Consider the following 17,808-nt stretch of genomic DNA (forward strand, 5'->3'; position numbering starts at 1 on the left):
GAAGGGGCCGAGGGCACCCGTTTAATTAGCTTAGGAGTGCCCCATGCGAGTGCTAAGCCTGCAGCTGAAGATGGGAGAACAGAAGGGACAGAAGCAAGCCTGTCAGAGATGAGAAGGGTGGCTGAGGAGGGCCACCGAGCCTCCCTGCCTTCTCCCAGCCCATTCTCCAGTCAACCACGGCTGGTTTTCAGATCAGCAAGTCTGCTCCTGTCTAGTCCCAGCCTGCCCTCCTTTGGAGATGCCCCTCTTCCTGTAGAACAGGATCTGGGCTCTTAATTCAGGATGTGAGGACCAGGCCAAGCACCACCGCCCACCCCACCTCCCCAGCTCCGTGCTCTGTCCACCAGCCACGTAGCTCCAAGGGGCCACATCTCCTACCCCTCAAGGGTAGACACACTCCCAAAACCCCACCCCAAGCCTCACCCTTCAGATCTCAGCTAAGACAGCTCTAGCGGGAAGGTCCTTACTGCCCCCTCCACAGCATGCCGATGGGACGAGACCCATTATCATCAGGGTGGAAGTGGAAGGTCGCACTGGCAGGGATTCTTGAGAATACTGCAGTGGGAGAGGAGTGTTTCTTCTAACCTTACAGGAGCCCTGATTGAAATGTGCTCCAGTGAGCTGTGCCGCTTCCCTGCCTGCTCCCTCTAATGATGCTGGTGGCTTTCATGATGCCAAGAAAATCGGAAACGCCACATCCCAGACCAGTCTCTATTTCTTTATTTCAGCCCGAGGGATCCAAAGGGTCGCAGCTCCCAAGAGGAGCAAAACATCGATAGCATTAACAACAGTGAGAACCTTGAACAAGTTAACAGAGGAAGCCACAAGCTTGATGTTTCCAGTTGGCCACAGAGGCAAGCTAAGGGTGTAAACGATCCACTTAAACCACGAACATTTTTAAAAATTCCAATCACATGCCAGAAAGCTGGGGCTGGAGCAGGTGTACAGATATATAAGACAGTCTTTGCCCTCAAAAGGCAAGAGGGAATAACAAGAAGCATCCAGGTGTGAGAGTAACAACAGATTCAAGTTCAAACCCCAGTGCTGCCTCTCCTTGACACGTAGGCAACTCTGACCCCTCAGGCTCCTCATCCTAAACTGGGAACAAGAATGCTCACCTTGTAGGGTCAGAAACAGTGACGCGGATGCCAAGGGCAGCAGCGGGCACACGCTAACACCTAGTTAGTGCTGCCTCCTTGCCTTTCAGGGAGTCCTCGAAACCACATGGCCAGTGCTGCAGTGCAGCCACGCGGCCAGCGCTACGAGAAGGGCCAGGGACCCTGGGGTGAGGGCAGAGGCGAGGGGGTCGGGGAGAGCGCGGGCCGCTTCCCGTGAGCCGACTCTGAAGAAGGGTTTTAAATCACAGGAGGAAGGCAGGGCCGCTGCCTGTGCACTCGCACACTCTGGAGAACCACCAGCAGTCAGACAAGACTGCAGCGCGGGGTCCACAGGACAGATGGGCCAGGCGGGAGCCTGGAACTCACGCTCCGGGGACTCGGGCCAACAGAAGGGACGAGTCGCCCGAGTCAGATCGCTTGAGAGCAACGCCAGGAGCACCTCCCACGGCTGCAGGGAGGCTGCGGGACACCCGCATCGACTCCTGGTTTTGTGTGGCCAGTGTTCATTTCCTACGCGTTTCCGCTTTATTCCCCAGATGCAGGAAACTAAGAGGACAGGAGGCAGCCCAGAATGCAAAACGCTGGCACATGAAGCTGACCCACCGCGGCCTCTTACCCAGTGCTGCACACTCACCGCTCTCTCACTTCTCTCTGGGTTTTCATTTCCACCTCAGCTGAATTTCCTGGAAGCAGAAACATCAAGAAGGAAAACATTAAAAGAAAAGAAGAAGTGCTCCCTAATAATCCCTTGCTCATCCATTTGCAGAGGTGCTGTCCCATTTGTTTAAACACTCCTCTGTAACAGTCCTGAGGATTTACCGTTGGATTACCAAGAATACCGCTCAGACTGCAGGCTCCAGCTCCAGTGCTGGTTCCATAGAAGGCGACAGGACTGAATCTAAAAAGCAATCACGAGGGCACGGCTGGATACAGGCTCTTCCTGCTTCCCCACAATTCTGATTCCAGCAGAAGACAGGCCTGTTGCAGGAGACGGCGAACAGGACCCACAGAAAGCAGGTCACTCCCCTCCGGGTCCAAAATTCCAGAGTCTTCTCACCACAGACTTGCTCCTGGCTTCCCTTCTGTTCTTTCCTCCACGCATTCTAACGCGGATGCTAGTTATTGTGACTTAATCTCTCACTTTGGCCTTTATTTTTTTTTTAGCACACTAATGGTGATTTTTTTTTTAACCTTATCTATGTTGGGCTGCGCTGGGTCTTGGGTGCTGCGTGAGCTTTTCTCCAGCCGTGGTGAGCAGGGGGCTCCTCCCCAGCTGCAGCACGTGGGCTTCTCCCCGCGCCGGGTCCTCGCTGTGGCGCACAGGCTCCGGGGGACTCGGACTTCAGGGGCTGCTCCGTAGAGTGTGCGATCCTCTCGGGTCAGGGATCGAAACCATGTCCCCTGCACTGGCAGGTGGATTCCTTACCACTGAGCCACCAGGGGAGACCCTCACTTTGGCCTTTATCACGAGCACTTCTCTTACCAAGTTTGCTTTAGAAACGTCATGTTCAACGAGAACAGGAATATTCCCTTGGAGCTGGACGTGGACCAGTTTCTGCTAGTTCCCTAGCTGACATCGAGGTCCTCTCGTATTTTTCATTTTATAAAAGAAACATCTTTGTGCATACAGCTCTATCTGCACTGAAATTATCTCCTCCAGAAAGGCTCGGAGAAGCGGGATTCCCAGGAAAAGGAGGTTGTGCGTGCAGCTGAAGAAGCCGCTGTCTGCCGCAGGTGGGTGACAGGAAGAAATGACAAAGGAAAACAAAACCAGGCTGGGGACACAGCTGGGGACGGCACTCCGCTGCCCTGCGCGCCACCACACGCCGTCGCAAAGGAGCACGGAGCCCACGTTTCAGAAGCGAACAACTGTATTTTAAAAATATTTCCGAACTCTGGAAATTGAAGCCTGGGAGGAACTCTGAAGAAACGAATGGGTGGCTAAAGAAAAAAAACAAACCTTCAGTAGCTGTACTGGAAAAATGAGACTATAATTAAACAGTACCCACATGTACCATTTCCAAGACTACTCCTAAAAGGAAACGTTCTCGAACACCATGGCATGGAGGAGGAGATCTCAGGAGAGACCCACGCTTGCTTCTTGTCCCGCAGCTCCCTCTGCGCCCACCAGGCTGGCCTCTGAGTGCCAGCACCGCACGGGGCAGGACGCTCAGGCTCCCAGAATGGGCCCTGCGGGTGGTTCCTTGGCACCCACATCTCCCTCGGGCCCCAAGACAACCCTGTGAGCCAGGGTCAGGCTCTCTGTTTCAAGGTAACGACGAGAAATCCCGGGGGTAGAATGTTTCCACCCTTCCGGTTCACATTGCATTTACTTCACCGCACACTCAGGTAAGCCAGAGAGATGGAGATGCTCTCACAGCCGCCTGCCCACTCTACAGGTGCCAGCCAGCCAAACAGCATCACGACACGTGCTTCACAGCTACCACTGCTGTTCAGAAGAACAGGGCCTTCGCAGGGCAGTGTGGGTCTGCTCCAGGGCAGGCTGTAAGCATTCTGGGTTGCCCGACACTAAACTCATCTCAAAACCAGCAGAAAACTCTCCTTGATCCCTAACAAAGCCCACAACCACAGAAGGAGCCCGTGACCTGGATGCCGCCAGCAACCCTAGGTTCCCTTCTGCAGATCAGAGACCCTCTGGGGAGCTTGTAACAACTCAACAGTTGGATTCCACTCACTTCCCTTCCACCGCACAGTTCTTTAACACCAAATGACAGACTGTTTTGGTGGGACTCACAGGGAGATGGCTGGTACGATGCACTGAATTCTTGGTGCAATCTGCCTTCACTACCATCTGTCTGGCTCTTCTAGAAGCTTAGGAAGCATGTCATGGAAAACTGCTCCCATCTCTCAGGCAAATCTCACAGCTACACCTGAAAAGCTATAGCGTATGTGGCGGTGGAAGGGTCCCATCTCTCCACATAGAGAGACACCTAGTTATCCGCTAACACATCTGAACAAGGGTGAGGAGCACGATGCAGGACCGGCTGGTAACAGGCGGCCCCACCTGCAGTGTCCTCCTTGCGCTGACCCCCGGTATGCGGTCACTGGTCACCACGTAAGAAGTCCCTTGGGAGAACAGTCCCCCCTAGCCCACACCCACCGATCGTACAAGTTTAAGCTCAAACATCAGAGTCTGGCATCTCCTTCGGGACCCAGACGCTTCTTCCTTTCCGTCTCATGGGTAATTCACATTAAATATTTACAGTTCTCCTCCCAGGTTGCCTGTGCCCGACGCTGAGGACACAGATATGAATGGGGGGCCTGCCCCCAACAGGTTCACAGCTGAGTGGGGACCATGGACCCAAAAGATGATTCCACAATAGCACCGTGACGAGGCACGTGGGATGCTGTGTGTGGGGGGGGCCAAGCACCACCCAGCCTGGACCATCCGAGTTCAGAGGAGGTGACGACTAGTCTAGATCTCCGAGGCAGGAGAGAGCTGTTTCATGAAGGTAAGGAGAGGCTCAGGGGCCAGGCAGAGGGCAGAGTTCAGGGCTACTCAGGACCATTCTGTGGATACTCCACTTTATCGGATAGCCTGGCTCACGAAGCTAACCAGAGCTTGCACAACCCGCCCCCAACAACATTCGGGAAATAACCTTCCCCACCAGCCATGAATCCTCCCGACGTGGCAGGCTGAGCTCCCATGTCCCTTCCTCCCGGAAGCCTTCCCTTCAGAGTCCACAGGTGCCCCCTCAAGCTCAAGGACGCGTGCCAGACAGAGGCGGGGGGCCTTTCACCCACAGGTACCCAGGGTCAGGTCCGTACCACATAAGACTCCCAGCAGCAGCAGCAGATCCTGACCAGGCACTGCAGGTCTGGCCCTTTCCTAGGTCGGGAGGCCAGGACAGAGACCGCCCCCCACGCCCCCACCCCCCAACTTCCAGGAGCTCATGCTCTGAAGAAACAAACTACGCCCCCAGAAGTCACTGCCGTCACCTGCTGGGCTCCCTCTACTGGCCGGGCGGACACCAGCCGCTTCAATAACCTTGCATCCTCGAAGAGCTCTAAGAAAGCACACTACCACCCTCCTTCTTGGGTGCTACCAGTTAAATATCAGAAAAGAAAGAGCAAGCATACGCACAAGGATTCCAATCCACTGGGCCTTTATCCCAGCCCTAAGCTTTGACAACCTAAATGTCCACCGAGTGGGGATGATTAATTACAGCGCCTTCACACGAAAGAACACTCCACAGCCCCTAAAACTCACAATGTAGCCTAACATTTATCGTCTATAATTGAACAAAGGGAGGCTGCAAACTGTCCTACTTCCACCCAAAATACACACATGGATAAAAAGGTCTGGAAAGTGTACACTCCAGGGTGTTCCTGTTTTGCTGTATAAATGATGCAATTACAGGAATATTCACTTATCTGTTATTCCACAATAAACGGGTACTGCTTTGTATTAATAAAAAAAAAAAAAAGACTAGATTTAAATTTTTTAAGAACTCATGCTATGCAACTACCTCAAACATAAAATTACTTTATGGTGGGCTCGTTTCATAATTCAGGAGCCAGACTCTTCAGATGGCAGCCCAGAAAGACCCATCTTGGCTACATATTATTCTCTAAGAAAAAGAGCTGCAGAGACGTTCCTGAGACCTTTCTGCCTTTTGTAGAGGAGAATTAAGGTCTGTTTGTGTTGTCTATTAAGCCCGAAATGTTTCTGCTTCCAGAACCCACAGGAAACAAGAAGTGAGATCTCCTTGGGCTTGTCAAGGTAAATAACTAAAAAATAAATCAAGGGGAGGCGAAAGTTGAGGGTGGGTGGGCGTCTGGTGCCAGAGGCAGTCTCTCTCGGCCTCCCGCTCCCAGGCAGAGGGCTGGGAGGAAGGAGGGAGACAGACAGAAAGTGCCTCGGGCCAGGCAGACACAGCTCCATCTTGAGGACCCACTGATCCCTCCTACAGCAAAACGGAAGCTAGCTTATTTGCAAAATCTTGGCCAAAAGACGGGATTTCGTGTAAGGGGGGAAAAGTCAAGTGTTCCTGCGCTCCAGCCCTCTGGGGTCCCAAGAGCTGGCGGCAGACAACGGGCCTGTGACGTGCCTGAGGTGGTGGGCCCTTTTTAAAACAGAGAAAACACCACTTCCTGGGCCCAGAAGGCAGACTACCCCACGTTCTATCTCGGGGTCACACTCAACACGTGGACCCTTGTGAACCGTCTGTGTGTCCGCACGAAGGCACAAGGACTGCGCCAAACCCAGGTTCTTCCCTGTAAGGCCGAGTTCCTCACGTAAAACCACTTGTCCTGAGGGTGAAGCCCCCGGCTCCTGACAAGTACAGGACTCGAGCGCTCAGGACTCCAGGTGAGGCACCACGCGCTCTGTCCAAGGCCTGGCCTCCGTGATTTAACTTGAGCCTCATGACTCACAAAGGAAAGCCTCTGATTTGGGGCAGGGAGCAGTCATGACCCGACTTACACTTTGTGAAGACCCTGTGACCACAGTAGAAACGGACTCCTCTGGGCCCGGGGTGGACGCACAGAGGCCAGGGAAGGCGGGACGCACCCACCCCAAGGAGCAGCAGGCGGTCCGCAGGAGCCGTGGCGGCAGTGAGGAGGCAGGACCGGCTGATCCAGAATACGCACTGAAGGCAGGGTTCAGAGGGCACCGGGGGCGGGCGGGAGAACTGACTCCGGATGGTGTCTCCTTGGAGTCAGGGAGGAGAGTCCCCCACGGAGGAGGGGCCAACCACACCTCTGTCCTCTCAGGACTATCGCAAGGTGTCCGTGTACATTTACGGGTATGTATGCATCTGCTGAGAGAGAGGGAGAGAATGACAGACTGCACACGGCAGAACCTCATGGGAAATAGATGGGGAAGCAGTGGGACAGTGTCAGACTTTATTTTTCTGGGCTCCAAAATCACTGCAGATGGCGACCGCAGCCTTGAAATAAAAAGATGCTTACTCCTTGGAAGAAAAGCTATGACCAACCTAGACAGCGTATTCAAAAGCAGAGACGCTACTTTGCCAACAAAGGTCCGTCCAGTGGTTTTTCCTGTGGTCATGTATGGACGTGAGAGTTGGACTGTGAAGAAAGCTGAGCGCCGAAGAATTGATGGTTTTAAACTGTGGTGTTGGAGAAGACTCTTGAGCGTCCCTTGGACTGCAAGGAGATCCAACCAGTCCATTCTGAAGGAGATCAGCCCTGGGATTTCTTTGGAAGGAATGATGCTGAAGCTGAAACTCCAGTACTTTGGCCACCTCATGTGAAGAGCTGACTCATTGGAAAAGACCCTGATGCTGGGAAAGATAGAGGATGGGAGGAGAAGGGGATGACAGAGGATGAGATGGCTGGATGGCATCACTGACTCAACAGACATGGGTCTGGGTGGACTCCGGCAGTTGGTGACGGACAGGGAGGCCTGGAGTGCTGCAGTCCATGGGGTTGCAGAGAGGTGGACACGACTGAGAGACTGAACTGAACTATATGGAAGATGTCTGCTGTAGTCTCATACAAATGCAAAGTATTATTTTTGAATGGTAATGTAAGAACATCCATTAAAGTACCTAGCACACAGCAAATGTTCGGCAAAGGCTTTCTTCCATCCTTCCTCACACCATCTCTGAAGCTTAAATCTGTTTTAACCAATGAGAGTTTGGCTTTTCTTGTTTGCTTCGTTTGTTTGCTTCTGCCAGCATTTAACATTCGTGAGTCTTTACCTGCCAAACCTGGGTTTCTATCCTCTCTTGAAAATTCGGAGGAACTGGCAACCATGTGGCCATGCCTTCCCAGCCTGGCCCCTGAGGCCCCTCCACCGGACCCCAGGTGTGGAACAGAGCAGAATGCCAACCACGGGGCAGTGGGCACCAGAAGGAAGCGGCCAGTGGGGCTCTGCCGTCACCCCGTCAGGGCAGGGGGTGGAAGGGGAGGCCAAGGAGCTGGTTTTCCCGGGCCCCTCTGAGAAGTCCTGGACCAGTGCCTGATCCACCTGAGGACTCACGGGCCGGCGCCTCACTCACCCTTGAGAAACAGCTGCTCCAGCTGCTCCAGCAGCGCCGAGCACTGGTGTAGCTGCTCCCGGAAGCCCTCGGCCACGCAGTGGTCCACGTCGCTGGCCTGCAGCAGCTCCTCAAACGCCTTGATCATGGTGTTCATGTGCTGACGACAGACGACGCAGATGCTGTGGCTGTCCTTTATCTGCTGTCGTTGGAGGGAGAGTTCCCTGGCTTGGGCCTGAACTAACGAATCGTACCTGATACAGGAGAGAAAAGGAAACGCTGGCACCCATGTTAGAACCGAATTTCTGTGACCTTAACACTAATTGGAAAACTGACAAAGCAGGATTTTGAAAAGCCTGCAGCTGTACAAGTATGTATACTTCTGGAACAAGTGCGACTACGTAAGGTCCCGACTCTTTCGATTTCAAAACAGCCAACAAATGCTGGAACAGAGGTTCTTCTGCAACACTTTTAACCTTTATGAAGCCCCCAATTAAAGTACAGATCGGCAAGGACTCGAGAGGACAATTAGTTTCCACTCACTCTTTAAAAACACTACTCGAAATTTGTAGAAAGGAGCGCGCCAACAGGCAGGGGAGCCGGCACACATCCTCAGAAGAGCAAAAAGGAAACTGACGGCGGGAAAGCAAGCCCAGGACTGTGCTCTCGAGGGAAGGGCCACAGGACGACCCTAACCCTGACTGCCACGCACAGAGGAACTGTGACCTGTCAGCCACGGAAACAGGCGATTTTATAAGTCATTCATTCCTCGCAGTCTCCTAACAAATGCGCACATATCTCCCTTTATGGGAGAGAAAACTGCCTCTTAGAGATGGCAAAGTCGGTTAAATGGTGAAGGTCTGTGACTCAAATAGGGTTCCCGCTTCAAAGCCTAACTAAACCAGGCATCACGGCCTCCAGGCACCGTATCTGTCTGCCCGTGCGAGCCCGCGAGGATCCGTCAACACTGAGAAAAGCGCAAGTTGAGGGAAGCGTGGCTTCGTCTTTCTTACCGACTGTGGGTGCAGGAAGCTGGCCCCAGAGTGGCTTGGCAGAGACCCTGACCCTTCTCTTCACTACCATCTCTTGAAATGATGACCAGTGACCACCTTCGAGCCCACGTGAGCAGAGAGGTCACGTGACCACAACACTGCCAACGGGGCCAGTTTAACGAACGAGAAAAAACCTGGCATCAGGGCGGGATTCAGTAGGCTGGACCAGCCCGCTCCGCGAGCCCTCCCGGGCCGCCTTCTCGGGCACAGCAGCCTCTCTGAGGCTCCATTTCCTCATCTACAAACACAGGGTTTAAGAACACCTCCTTTTCATCTGACTGTGAGGATTCAGTCAGAACAGGGCCTAACCTGGGGTCTGACACCACTGCCCTTCAATAAATACCAGCTGCCTTCAATCGCCGGAGACGGCGATGGCGCCCACTCCAGCTGCCTTCAATCGCCGGAGACGGCGACGGCGCCCACTCCAGCTGCCTTCAATCACCGGAGACGGCGACGGCGCCCACTCCAGTACTCTTGCCTAGAAAATGCAATGGATGGAGGAGCCTGGTAGGCTGCATGCAGTCCATGGGGTCGCGAAGAGTCGGACACGACTGAGCGATTTCCCTTTCACTTTTCACTTTCATGCACTGGAGAAGGGAATGGCCACCCACTCCAGTGTTCTTGCCTGGAGAATCCCAGGGATGGGGGAGCCTGGTGGGCTGCCGTCTATAGGGTCGCACAGAGTTGGACACGACTGAAGCGACTTAGCAGCAGCAGCAGCAGCAGCCTTCAATCACACTGTATGGGAAGCCTTGAAAAATGCACTCTGGCTCCTGACAATTCTCAACAACGTGTCTGTCTCAAATTAGTGACGAATGAAGGTCAGCTTTACAAATGATCCCATGTTTGTCAGATCTCATGAAGCAAAACTGTGTATCTCTATGCCCATAAAACATTATCTTCACGACCCAAGAATTCTTCTCTTTCAACACAGGCTTATTTCTCTGAGATGACCTTAAAGGGTAGAGATACGGACAGTATTTCTTTTCCCCCCACCCTGCCTAGGACAGCGGTTTCAGTGTCGTCCACCCCTCCCCTGCAGGACAGTAAGAGCCGTTAACAGGGTCAAGGGTGAACACTGCCATTCAGCAACCACACTACGACTCACCAAGTGGCGGGTCTAAGACCTTCACCCTGTCTCCCCGACCTGAGGCGGACAAGACCTGCTGGGCCAATTTCGGAAGGCACAGGCCAAGTGTCCACCGCCAGGGTCTGTGGCCCCACACGTCACTCCCCCAAAGGCGCAGCGGCCTTGTTGTTACTGCTGCTGTGCAGTCCCTAGGTCGTGTCCGGCTCTTTGAGACCCCGTGGACTGCAGCACACCAGGCTCCCCTGTCCTCCAGTATCTCCTAGAGTTTGCTTCAATTCAGGTCCATTGAGTTGGTGATGCGATCTAACCACCTCGTTCTCTGCCGCCCTCTTCTTCCTTTGCCTTCAATCCTTGCCAGCATCAGCGTCTTTTCCAAGGAAGAACTGCCTCAGCCGGGCCATGACGGCTTCCCTGGCACATGCCCAACGCCCCTGCAGGGCAGCACCCCTTCCCAGGTCAGGGGCGCCCACCTAGCGGCCCTGCAGGCTCACCCGTGGGAGAAGGCAGAGGTGGGACGTACCTGGAGGGTGAGAGGTCTCTGATCTTATTCTGCAGGTTATGGATTCCACCAAAAAGCTCCATGTTCAAATTCTGCTCCTTCTGCAGCTCGTACTCCTGGCCCACCAGCTGCTGGCCGAGGCTCCCCAGCGCCCCGCCGTCCATCATCTTTGGCGCCAGAGGGTGCAAGATCTTCATGTGTTTCACATAACGGACCTGGCGCAAACTCGAGAAGGCCATTTCTTCTTCGTCGGCACTGCCCTTCGACTTGCTCAAGCCGTCCTGGGCCCCTTCCGTCCCACACAAGACCGTGATGATGGCCTCGCTGAACCCGGAGTGCTTCTGCAGCTGCAGGATGAAATTCCGGTAGCCCTCGAGCTCCGTTTCCAGGTCACAGATTTTCCGTTCTAAGTTTTCTTTATCATTTGAGGTGTCAGTGTTCTCCAGCGGGTCGGTCCCAACCACACTGACTTTAGTGGAAAACTGAGTGTTGGAACTCAAGTGTGTAGCTGCTGAAAGGGGGCCTGGGAAGTCTTCAGAGGGGTCTTCGTCGCCTGGTGGCAAGACGGCAGGGTCATCTGGCTGGTAAACTTCAGAGCCTGGAAATCAAACCACGTTTACATCAGTCTCTCCACTGCTGAAATCTAGCCCTCTGCCCTGGCTCACAGCCCCCCGCCGAGCAGACACTGTGGGAGCCTCCTGCCAAGCCCCTCTGGCTCGAGTCCTTCCCTCTTTCTTCTCAATCCAGCCTCCTCCTCAGAGCGACTGTGCTGAAAAGTGATTCCACCCTGATAACCACCCACCCCCACCTACAACTCACCCACCCCCCACCATCTTGAGAATTAAGTCTAAACTTCTCACAGTATCTGAGACCCTCCATGATCGAGTTCCAGGCAATCTTTGCAGGGACATGTTCAGCCACCACCTACGCAGACTCCCTACTAAAGTAACCATCATTCCCTGCATACAGCAGGCTGCTCATGCCTCCCTGCTTCTGCATGTGCTGCTCCCCCTTGGCCGCCTACTTTACTCCCTCTCAACAAGCTCCTACTCATCCTTCAACACCCAAATCTGATTGCCCTTCCTCTGTGAACCCATGTTCAAACTATGCACAACATTCACTCCCCACTGCACTTCCACGGCACCTGATATGTAACACCCACAACAGACATGATCACGTGTGGGTGCCGGCACAGGATGGACATCTGGCTCATTCATTCACACAGCAGTTAGTTACTGGATTCCTCTCCCTCACTGGACTGCATGTTCCTTCCCAGCAGGAACTGGCCTTTCATCTTCTCATGCTCAGGGCCTTGTACAGCACCCAGCCCAGACTAGATGTGAATGAAGGGCAGACAAACATTGGAGAGGGAAGTGACATCAAAGACGAGCAATTCTGAAATCCACGGCAGGTGAGAAGTCACCGCATCTCCATGTCTGCCAGCTTCCAGGAGACGCCATGACGTCCCTACAGCGAGAAGTTATTTGGCTGACTCATAATCCTGCCAGGAAACATCTCCTTACAGCTAGTTTCAATCCCCATGTTTGCAGCCAAACTCCTGTGGGAGGCAGGGTGGTGCTGCAGGAAGAACACACGGCTTTGAAGACAAAGTGGAGAGGGCTCACCCCCAGCTGGGCTACCTGCTGGCTGCACAGACTCGGGTAAGACCTTACTGCCCAGAGTGCTGGTCTCCCCAAAGCAGCATCTTATTTGTTGCTGTAAGGCTTCAAGCTCAGGCCTGAATCTAGAGCATCTGTCCTTAACCACAGGCCACACTGCCCACTGTCCGAGGGAAAGCTCAGCTCAGCACAAGCAGCTGTCTGAATACGTAAGAGGCAGCAGAACACGGGAGAAAAATCCATCTCTGAAAGTCAACAGATCTGGTTTCACACTAAAGCTCTGCTTAATGGCTGTGTGACCTTAGGCAAGTGCCTTAGCCTCTCTGAGCCTCAGAAGCTTCATCTGCAAAAGGGAGAGAGCACCTTGTATTCTGCTTTTGTCTTTAGTATCCAATGGGACAGTATCTGCAAAAAGGCTAACAATGTCCGGTACACAGTAGTGAAGGAGACCAGCCAGTATGAATATGCTTTGCTTTCCTGAGGTGTTCAAAGATGGGAGAGGACGCCTATTCCAGGAGACACGTGAGCAAAGGCTTGTGGACTTGGGGAAAGGTGGGCAAGGCAGCGGGGTACGTTGGTTGAGATGACCGAGGAGACCACGCAGAAGGAAAGGCGTACACACATCCTTGTCAGGCTGTCTATTCCAATTTCTGGGTTCTGCAGCTGCTCCTCGTGGCTTTAAGCCCATTCTTGTCCTTGCTCACGATGCAAATAACATAAAATAAACTTAGGAATTTTAGAAAGCCACTGCTACGTGACCTCAGGAAAGCATTCCTAACAGAGCATTTTTACTGAACAAAATGTGTTACAATCACTAGCTCCGAGGGCCTTCAGGGTGGAGACCATGTCATTCACCTCTGCTTCTCCAGGGTCTGGCCCGGGGCCTGGGGCAGAGAAGGGGCTCAGGGAGTCCTGCTGGCTGAACATGAATGAGAGATACAGAAGGAGAAAGCTCAACAAGGCTTTTTTCCTATGAGTCACACTCCAAGGCAAGGAAATAGCTTTGCTCTAACAACCTCCTAATAATGGAATTTCATGGCAGGAAGTGATGTTCACTCATGGGAATAAAGATCAGTTCTGATGACTTTCGGTAAGTAATCGCGAGGCAAAGACAAACGGAAGGCCCATACAAATGTCCTTTGTGATACAGGCTGTGGCGCCTCTGCTGTTCACATGCACACGTACACACGCTCAGTACAGCTAGGAGGCGTCCTCCTCACATTCCCACCTGCACAGCAGTTTAAACTCTGCTCCTTACAGCTCCTTTAGACACTTGACACTCCAAATTTTGACTTCAGAAATGTCCCTCATCTACAGCAATTTGTGACTTCACAGAGGCAAGGGCCGACTTCTGGGCACCTGGGCCAGTACATAGCGAGTCTCACAGCTCAGCGTCAGCACGGCCACGTGGCTCTGCAGTCTCTGCTCTGTAGCCCTTCGTAAAGTTCCAAGCAGAATTTTTTTTTCATTTAAAAATCACTGCATAGCACTATTCAATAGCCAAAGCATGGAAAAAACCTAAATGTCTATCGGCAGATAGATAAAGAAGATGTGGTGCGTATATACAATGGAACACCACTCAGCCGTAAAAAGAACGAAAAGCCGCCACTTGCGGCAACATGGACACAGCTAGAGATTCTCACACTAATTGAAGTGAGTCAGAAAGAGACAGACACACACCCTGTGACAACACCCGTAAGTGGAACCTAAAACACATACAAACGAACCTATCTGTGAAACAGGAACAGACTCAGGCATAGAGGACAGGGAGGAGGGGCAGGGAGAGGGCTGGACGGGGAGACCGGGGCTGGCGGATGCAAACTGTTACATTCAGAACAGATAAACACAAGGTCCTGCGTGCAGCACAGGGAACCGTGTCCAGTTCTGTGATAAACCACGATGGAAAAGAATGTAGAAAAGGATGCTTCTGTGTGTAACGCAATCTCTTTGCTGCACAGGACAGGTACCCAGGGCCACTGACTTACATTATAGGAAACACTGAAGTTCTGGACATCCCTACAGTGCAGCCAGGGGACTCGATTACCCGGGAGAGTGGCTTTCTCCTCGAAGCCCAGGGCCCCTGGCAGCCTGTGAGCATGTCGTCGGCACCCCGACTGGAGGCCTCGGGAAGCGTATGCCACTGGGAACAGGGCCCGCAGCCCAGGGTCTCCCCAGAGCCCGGGTAGGGCTGTGTCCTCTGAGGCCAAACCGCCAGAACCCAGCCCACTGCCTGGTAGAAAAGTGTCAGACAAACGGACTGTCCGCTCGGACAGACACCCAGCAGGCCGTGACTCGTCCCAGAGGGCCGTGACTCGTCCACCTACCTACTAGCTGGGTGGCCCTGGACCAGTTCTCTTTCAAAACCCCAACCTCCCTCCCCCTGTGTTAACGGGGACAGCAAAGACATCCTAAGATGCCTGCTGCGGGGCGCAGTCCTGGTTCTTACATGAAACCCCCAAATGGTGCCCGGCACACAGCAGCTGGTCGGCAGGCACAGGGGGTGAATGCTGGCCAGGCTCGTGGGTGGCCTGCTGCTCCTCGTCCCCTTCCCTGTCTCTCCAGACGCGGGGCGTGGCTTCCAGGCCTCCCTGCTTTCCCGGCCCGTCCTGGTAGGCTGTTCTCACGAGGTTCTGGGCTACAGGCATCCGCAGAGAGAGAGCAAAGTAAGTAAAACCCTCGACTTGAAACTTAGCCAAGCAACTAAGAAGAACACAAAGATACAACAGGGAGAATAAAAACACTGGGAGGCAAAATGCAATTTATGAGATGAAATTAATCTATCGAGCTGCTGTAACAGGACATAAAAAGCATAAATATACTGCAGCTTGTCTGAAATGGTTTAAGCCCGGGCTCTCGAAAAACCATGAGTGAGAAAATGAATTCTACAGACTTATGCCCGCCCTTCCCAAGAAGAGAGGCCCCCTGGGCCCGCCAGGTGGCTGCCGAAGTAGCACCGGGCCAAGGCACCCCTGGGTCTCAGCAAGGAATCACAACAGTGTTCAGTGCAGTGGCAAGCCCCGGGCAAGGTGCCGGGGCCCCAGCGCGACTCAGCGCGCCTCCTTCCTCCCCAGGGCAGCCGCACTCCTGCTGCCCTGATGTACTTAGTTATCTGCCCCTGCTCCACCGGACAGGTTCCCCTCAGGAGGCAGGGACTGCGTCTCCTTCCCTTCTCTCCTCCACTGTGTGCAGGCAGCCAGGAGCATCGCAGGCGCCCGGAGAACGTTGACTGACTGTGAATAGCTGCCTGGGTGGATGGGTGGGTGGATGGATGGACAGATGGATGGATGAAGGACTCTGGGAAAGGAAGGAGGAAAGGAAGAGCCATCCTACCGAAGGCCTACTTCAACGGAGGCTGATCTTAAAACCTCAACTGTGCTAAAGCCAAGACACTGCTGTTTTGTCACTAAGTCACATCTTTTGCGACCCCGTGGACTGTAGCCCGCCAGGCTCCTCTGTCCATGGGACTCTCCAGGCAAGAATACTAGAGTGGGTTGCCATTGCCTTCTCCAGGGGATCTTCCCAACCCAGGGGTCAAATCCAGTCTCCTGCATTGGGAGGTGGATTCTTTACCACTGAGCCACCTGGGAAGCCTCAAACCCAAAAGAAACTAAAATCAAATCGAAGATACTCTTGGCTACAGATCATCATAAAATCTGCACACGCAGAATCGCACACTAGGCTCTGGGAAACACCACGGGTAAAGTAAAGGCTCTGAAACCAGGCAGCTGGTTCAGGCTGGGGTGTCCGCCCACAGTGTGACCGTAGCCAAGTCCCTGTATCTCTGAAACTGCTGCCTCAGTGATCAAGTGGGAATAACTAGTGTACCTGCTCACAGGACTGGGAGGAGGCTTCAGGGAGACCAAGTGTGTAAAGTGGGCAGCGCAGCTCAGGAGGTAACAGGCACACATCTGACTATATTTACTGCCACAGGCAGGCAGAGGCCCCCAGCCCCCTCCCAGCCCCGAACTGCTCGGATGCAGCTGTCCACGTCGGCCTGTAGCCGTTCCTCGGCAAACACTGCTTCTCCGGCAGCCTCCCCAGGAGTGGGTGTATCTTCCCTTCCTCCCTTGTACCGTGGGCCTAGAAATGCTGAGTGCCTTTGCTCATCTCTGAAGCTTCCAGACCATCTCTCTTCTTTAAGAACTCCAGTTTTGTGGCTCATGCTATGAGATCACCCCACCACCGACCCCGCCTTCCCGCAGAGGTTGCTGCTGTTCAGTCCGTCAGTCGTGTCCAACTCTCTGTGACCCCATGGACTGCAGCACTTCTGGCCTCCCTGTCCTTCACCATCTCCCAGAGTTCATTCAAACTCATGTCCATCGAGTCAGTGATGCCATCCAACCATCTCATCCTCTGTCGTCCCCTTCTCCTCCTGCTTTCAATCTTTCCCAGCATCAGGGGCTTTTCCAATGAGTCAGCTCTTTGCATAAGGTGGCCACAGGATTGGAGTTTCAGCTTCAACATCAGTCTTTCTAATGAATATTCAGGGTTGATTTCCTTTAGGATGGACTGGTTGGATCTCCTCACAGTCCAACAGACTCTCAAGAGTCTTCTCCAACACCATAGTTCGAAAGCATTAATTCTTCAGCGCTCAGCCTTTATGGTCCAACTCTCACGTCCATACGTGACCACTGGAAAAACCAAAGCCTCGACTAGGTGGACCTTTGTTGGCAAAGTACTGTCTCTGCTTCTGAACACGCTGTCTAGGTTGGTCACAGCTTTCCTTCCAAGGAGCAAGTGCTGCTCACAGTGTATTTTCTTCCTCCCCCTGCGACACGGAAGCTGGACGCAGACTTGGTCTCTTATGCTCACTCTCTCGCCGGTGCCCAGCACACAGGAGGATCTGATGCATCCTTTCTGAATAACCACATACAAGATCACCGCTCTTGCCATTGTGTGCTGGCGTCATCTGCTCACAGCTGAAGGTCAACACCAGGAGCCAACAGAAGTGCTCCTGTGGACTCAGGAACACTCTGAAGATGACGGATGCTGCTGCACGCATGCTCCCCTGCCTGCTCTGTGAGGGCCCTCAGCTTTCCTTACTCTCAGAGGCAACATGTCCAAGCACCACCATGTCCATGTCTTGGGCTGGGGACCACACTGAGGTCTCCCTCTGAGTCTAGGAGTCTCAGCCAGAGACTCTGGACCCCAAGGGCTATCTGGGGAGCTCCCAGGAGAGCAGAGACAGCAGGTTCTAAGAGAGTAGGGAGGCAGGTCAATTCTAGAAGCCATAAGGTCAGCAGGGTTTGCAATCAGCCCTTTAGAACCCAAACAATTACGGCCCAGCCTCTCAGAGAATGCTGCCAAGACGACTAAGGCCTCCACAGATGGTGCCGGGGGTGGGTGGGGGGGAAACAACCTGGATTCAGGTCACGCCGCGCCTGGAGACAATCGCAAGTGAAGGGCGCACGACCCGTCCCCCTCTGCCCCTCCAGAACAGAATGAAAACAAACGATGCGCTT

The 17,808-nt window shown here is 53.6% G+C and overlaps 1 protein-coding gene across 38 annotated transcripts in view; it reads right to left on the reverse strand.

Annotated features, from left to right (window-relative positions):
• Positions 1-17,808, reverse strand: part of CDK5RAP2 (CDK5 regulatory subunit associated protein 2) — a 183,952-nt gene that overhangs the window by 37,262 nt on the left and 128,882 nt on the right. For 31 of the 38 annotated variants that reach the window (XR_015168772.1, XR_015168771.1, XM_086413953.1 and 28 more), the window contains 4 exons: positions 14,793-14,981; positions 10,749-11,325; positions 8,108-8,340; positions 1,753-1,801 (listed from right to left, as the gene is read on the reverse strand). Coding sequence is in view for 36 of the 38 variants with exons in the window: in XM_086413953.1 (XP_086270079.1) it covers positions 1,753-1,801; positions 8,108-8,340; positions 10,749-11,325; positions 14,793-14,981 (1,048 nt within the window). In the remaining 2 variants the exon portion in view is untranslated. Of the gene's footprint in view, positions 1-703; positions 1,099-1,752; positions 1,802-8,107; positions 8,341-10,748; positions 11,326-14,792; positions 14,982-17,808 lie in introns of those variants that run through there. The other 7 variants (XM_086413955.1, XM_086413956.1, XM_086413945.1 and 4 more) reach the window with 4 other exon arrangements.

Source organism: Bos grunniens, chromosome 8, assembly GCF_055505025.1.
Source record: "Bos grunniens cultivar Pamir isolate PY7600 chromosome 8, Bosgru_T2T1.0, whole genome shotgun sequence".
Classification (NCBI taxonomy): domain Eukaryota; kingdom Metazoa; phylum Chordata; class Mammalia; order Artiodactyla; family Bovidae; genus Bos; species Bos grunniens.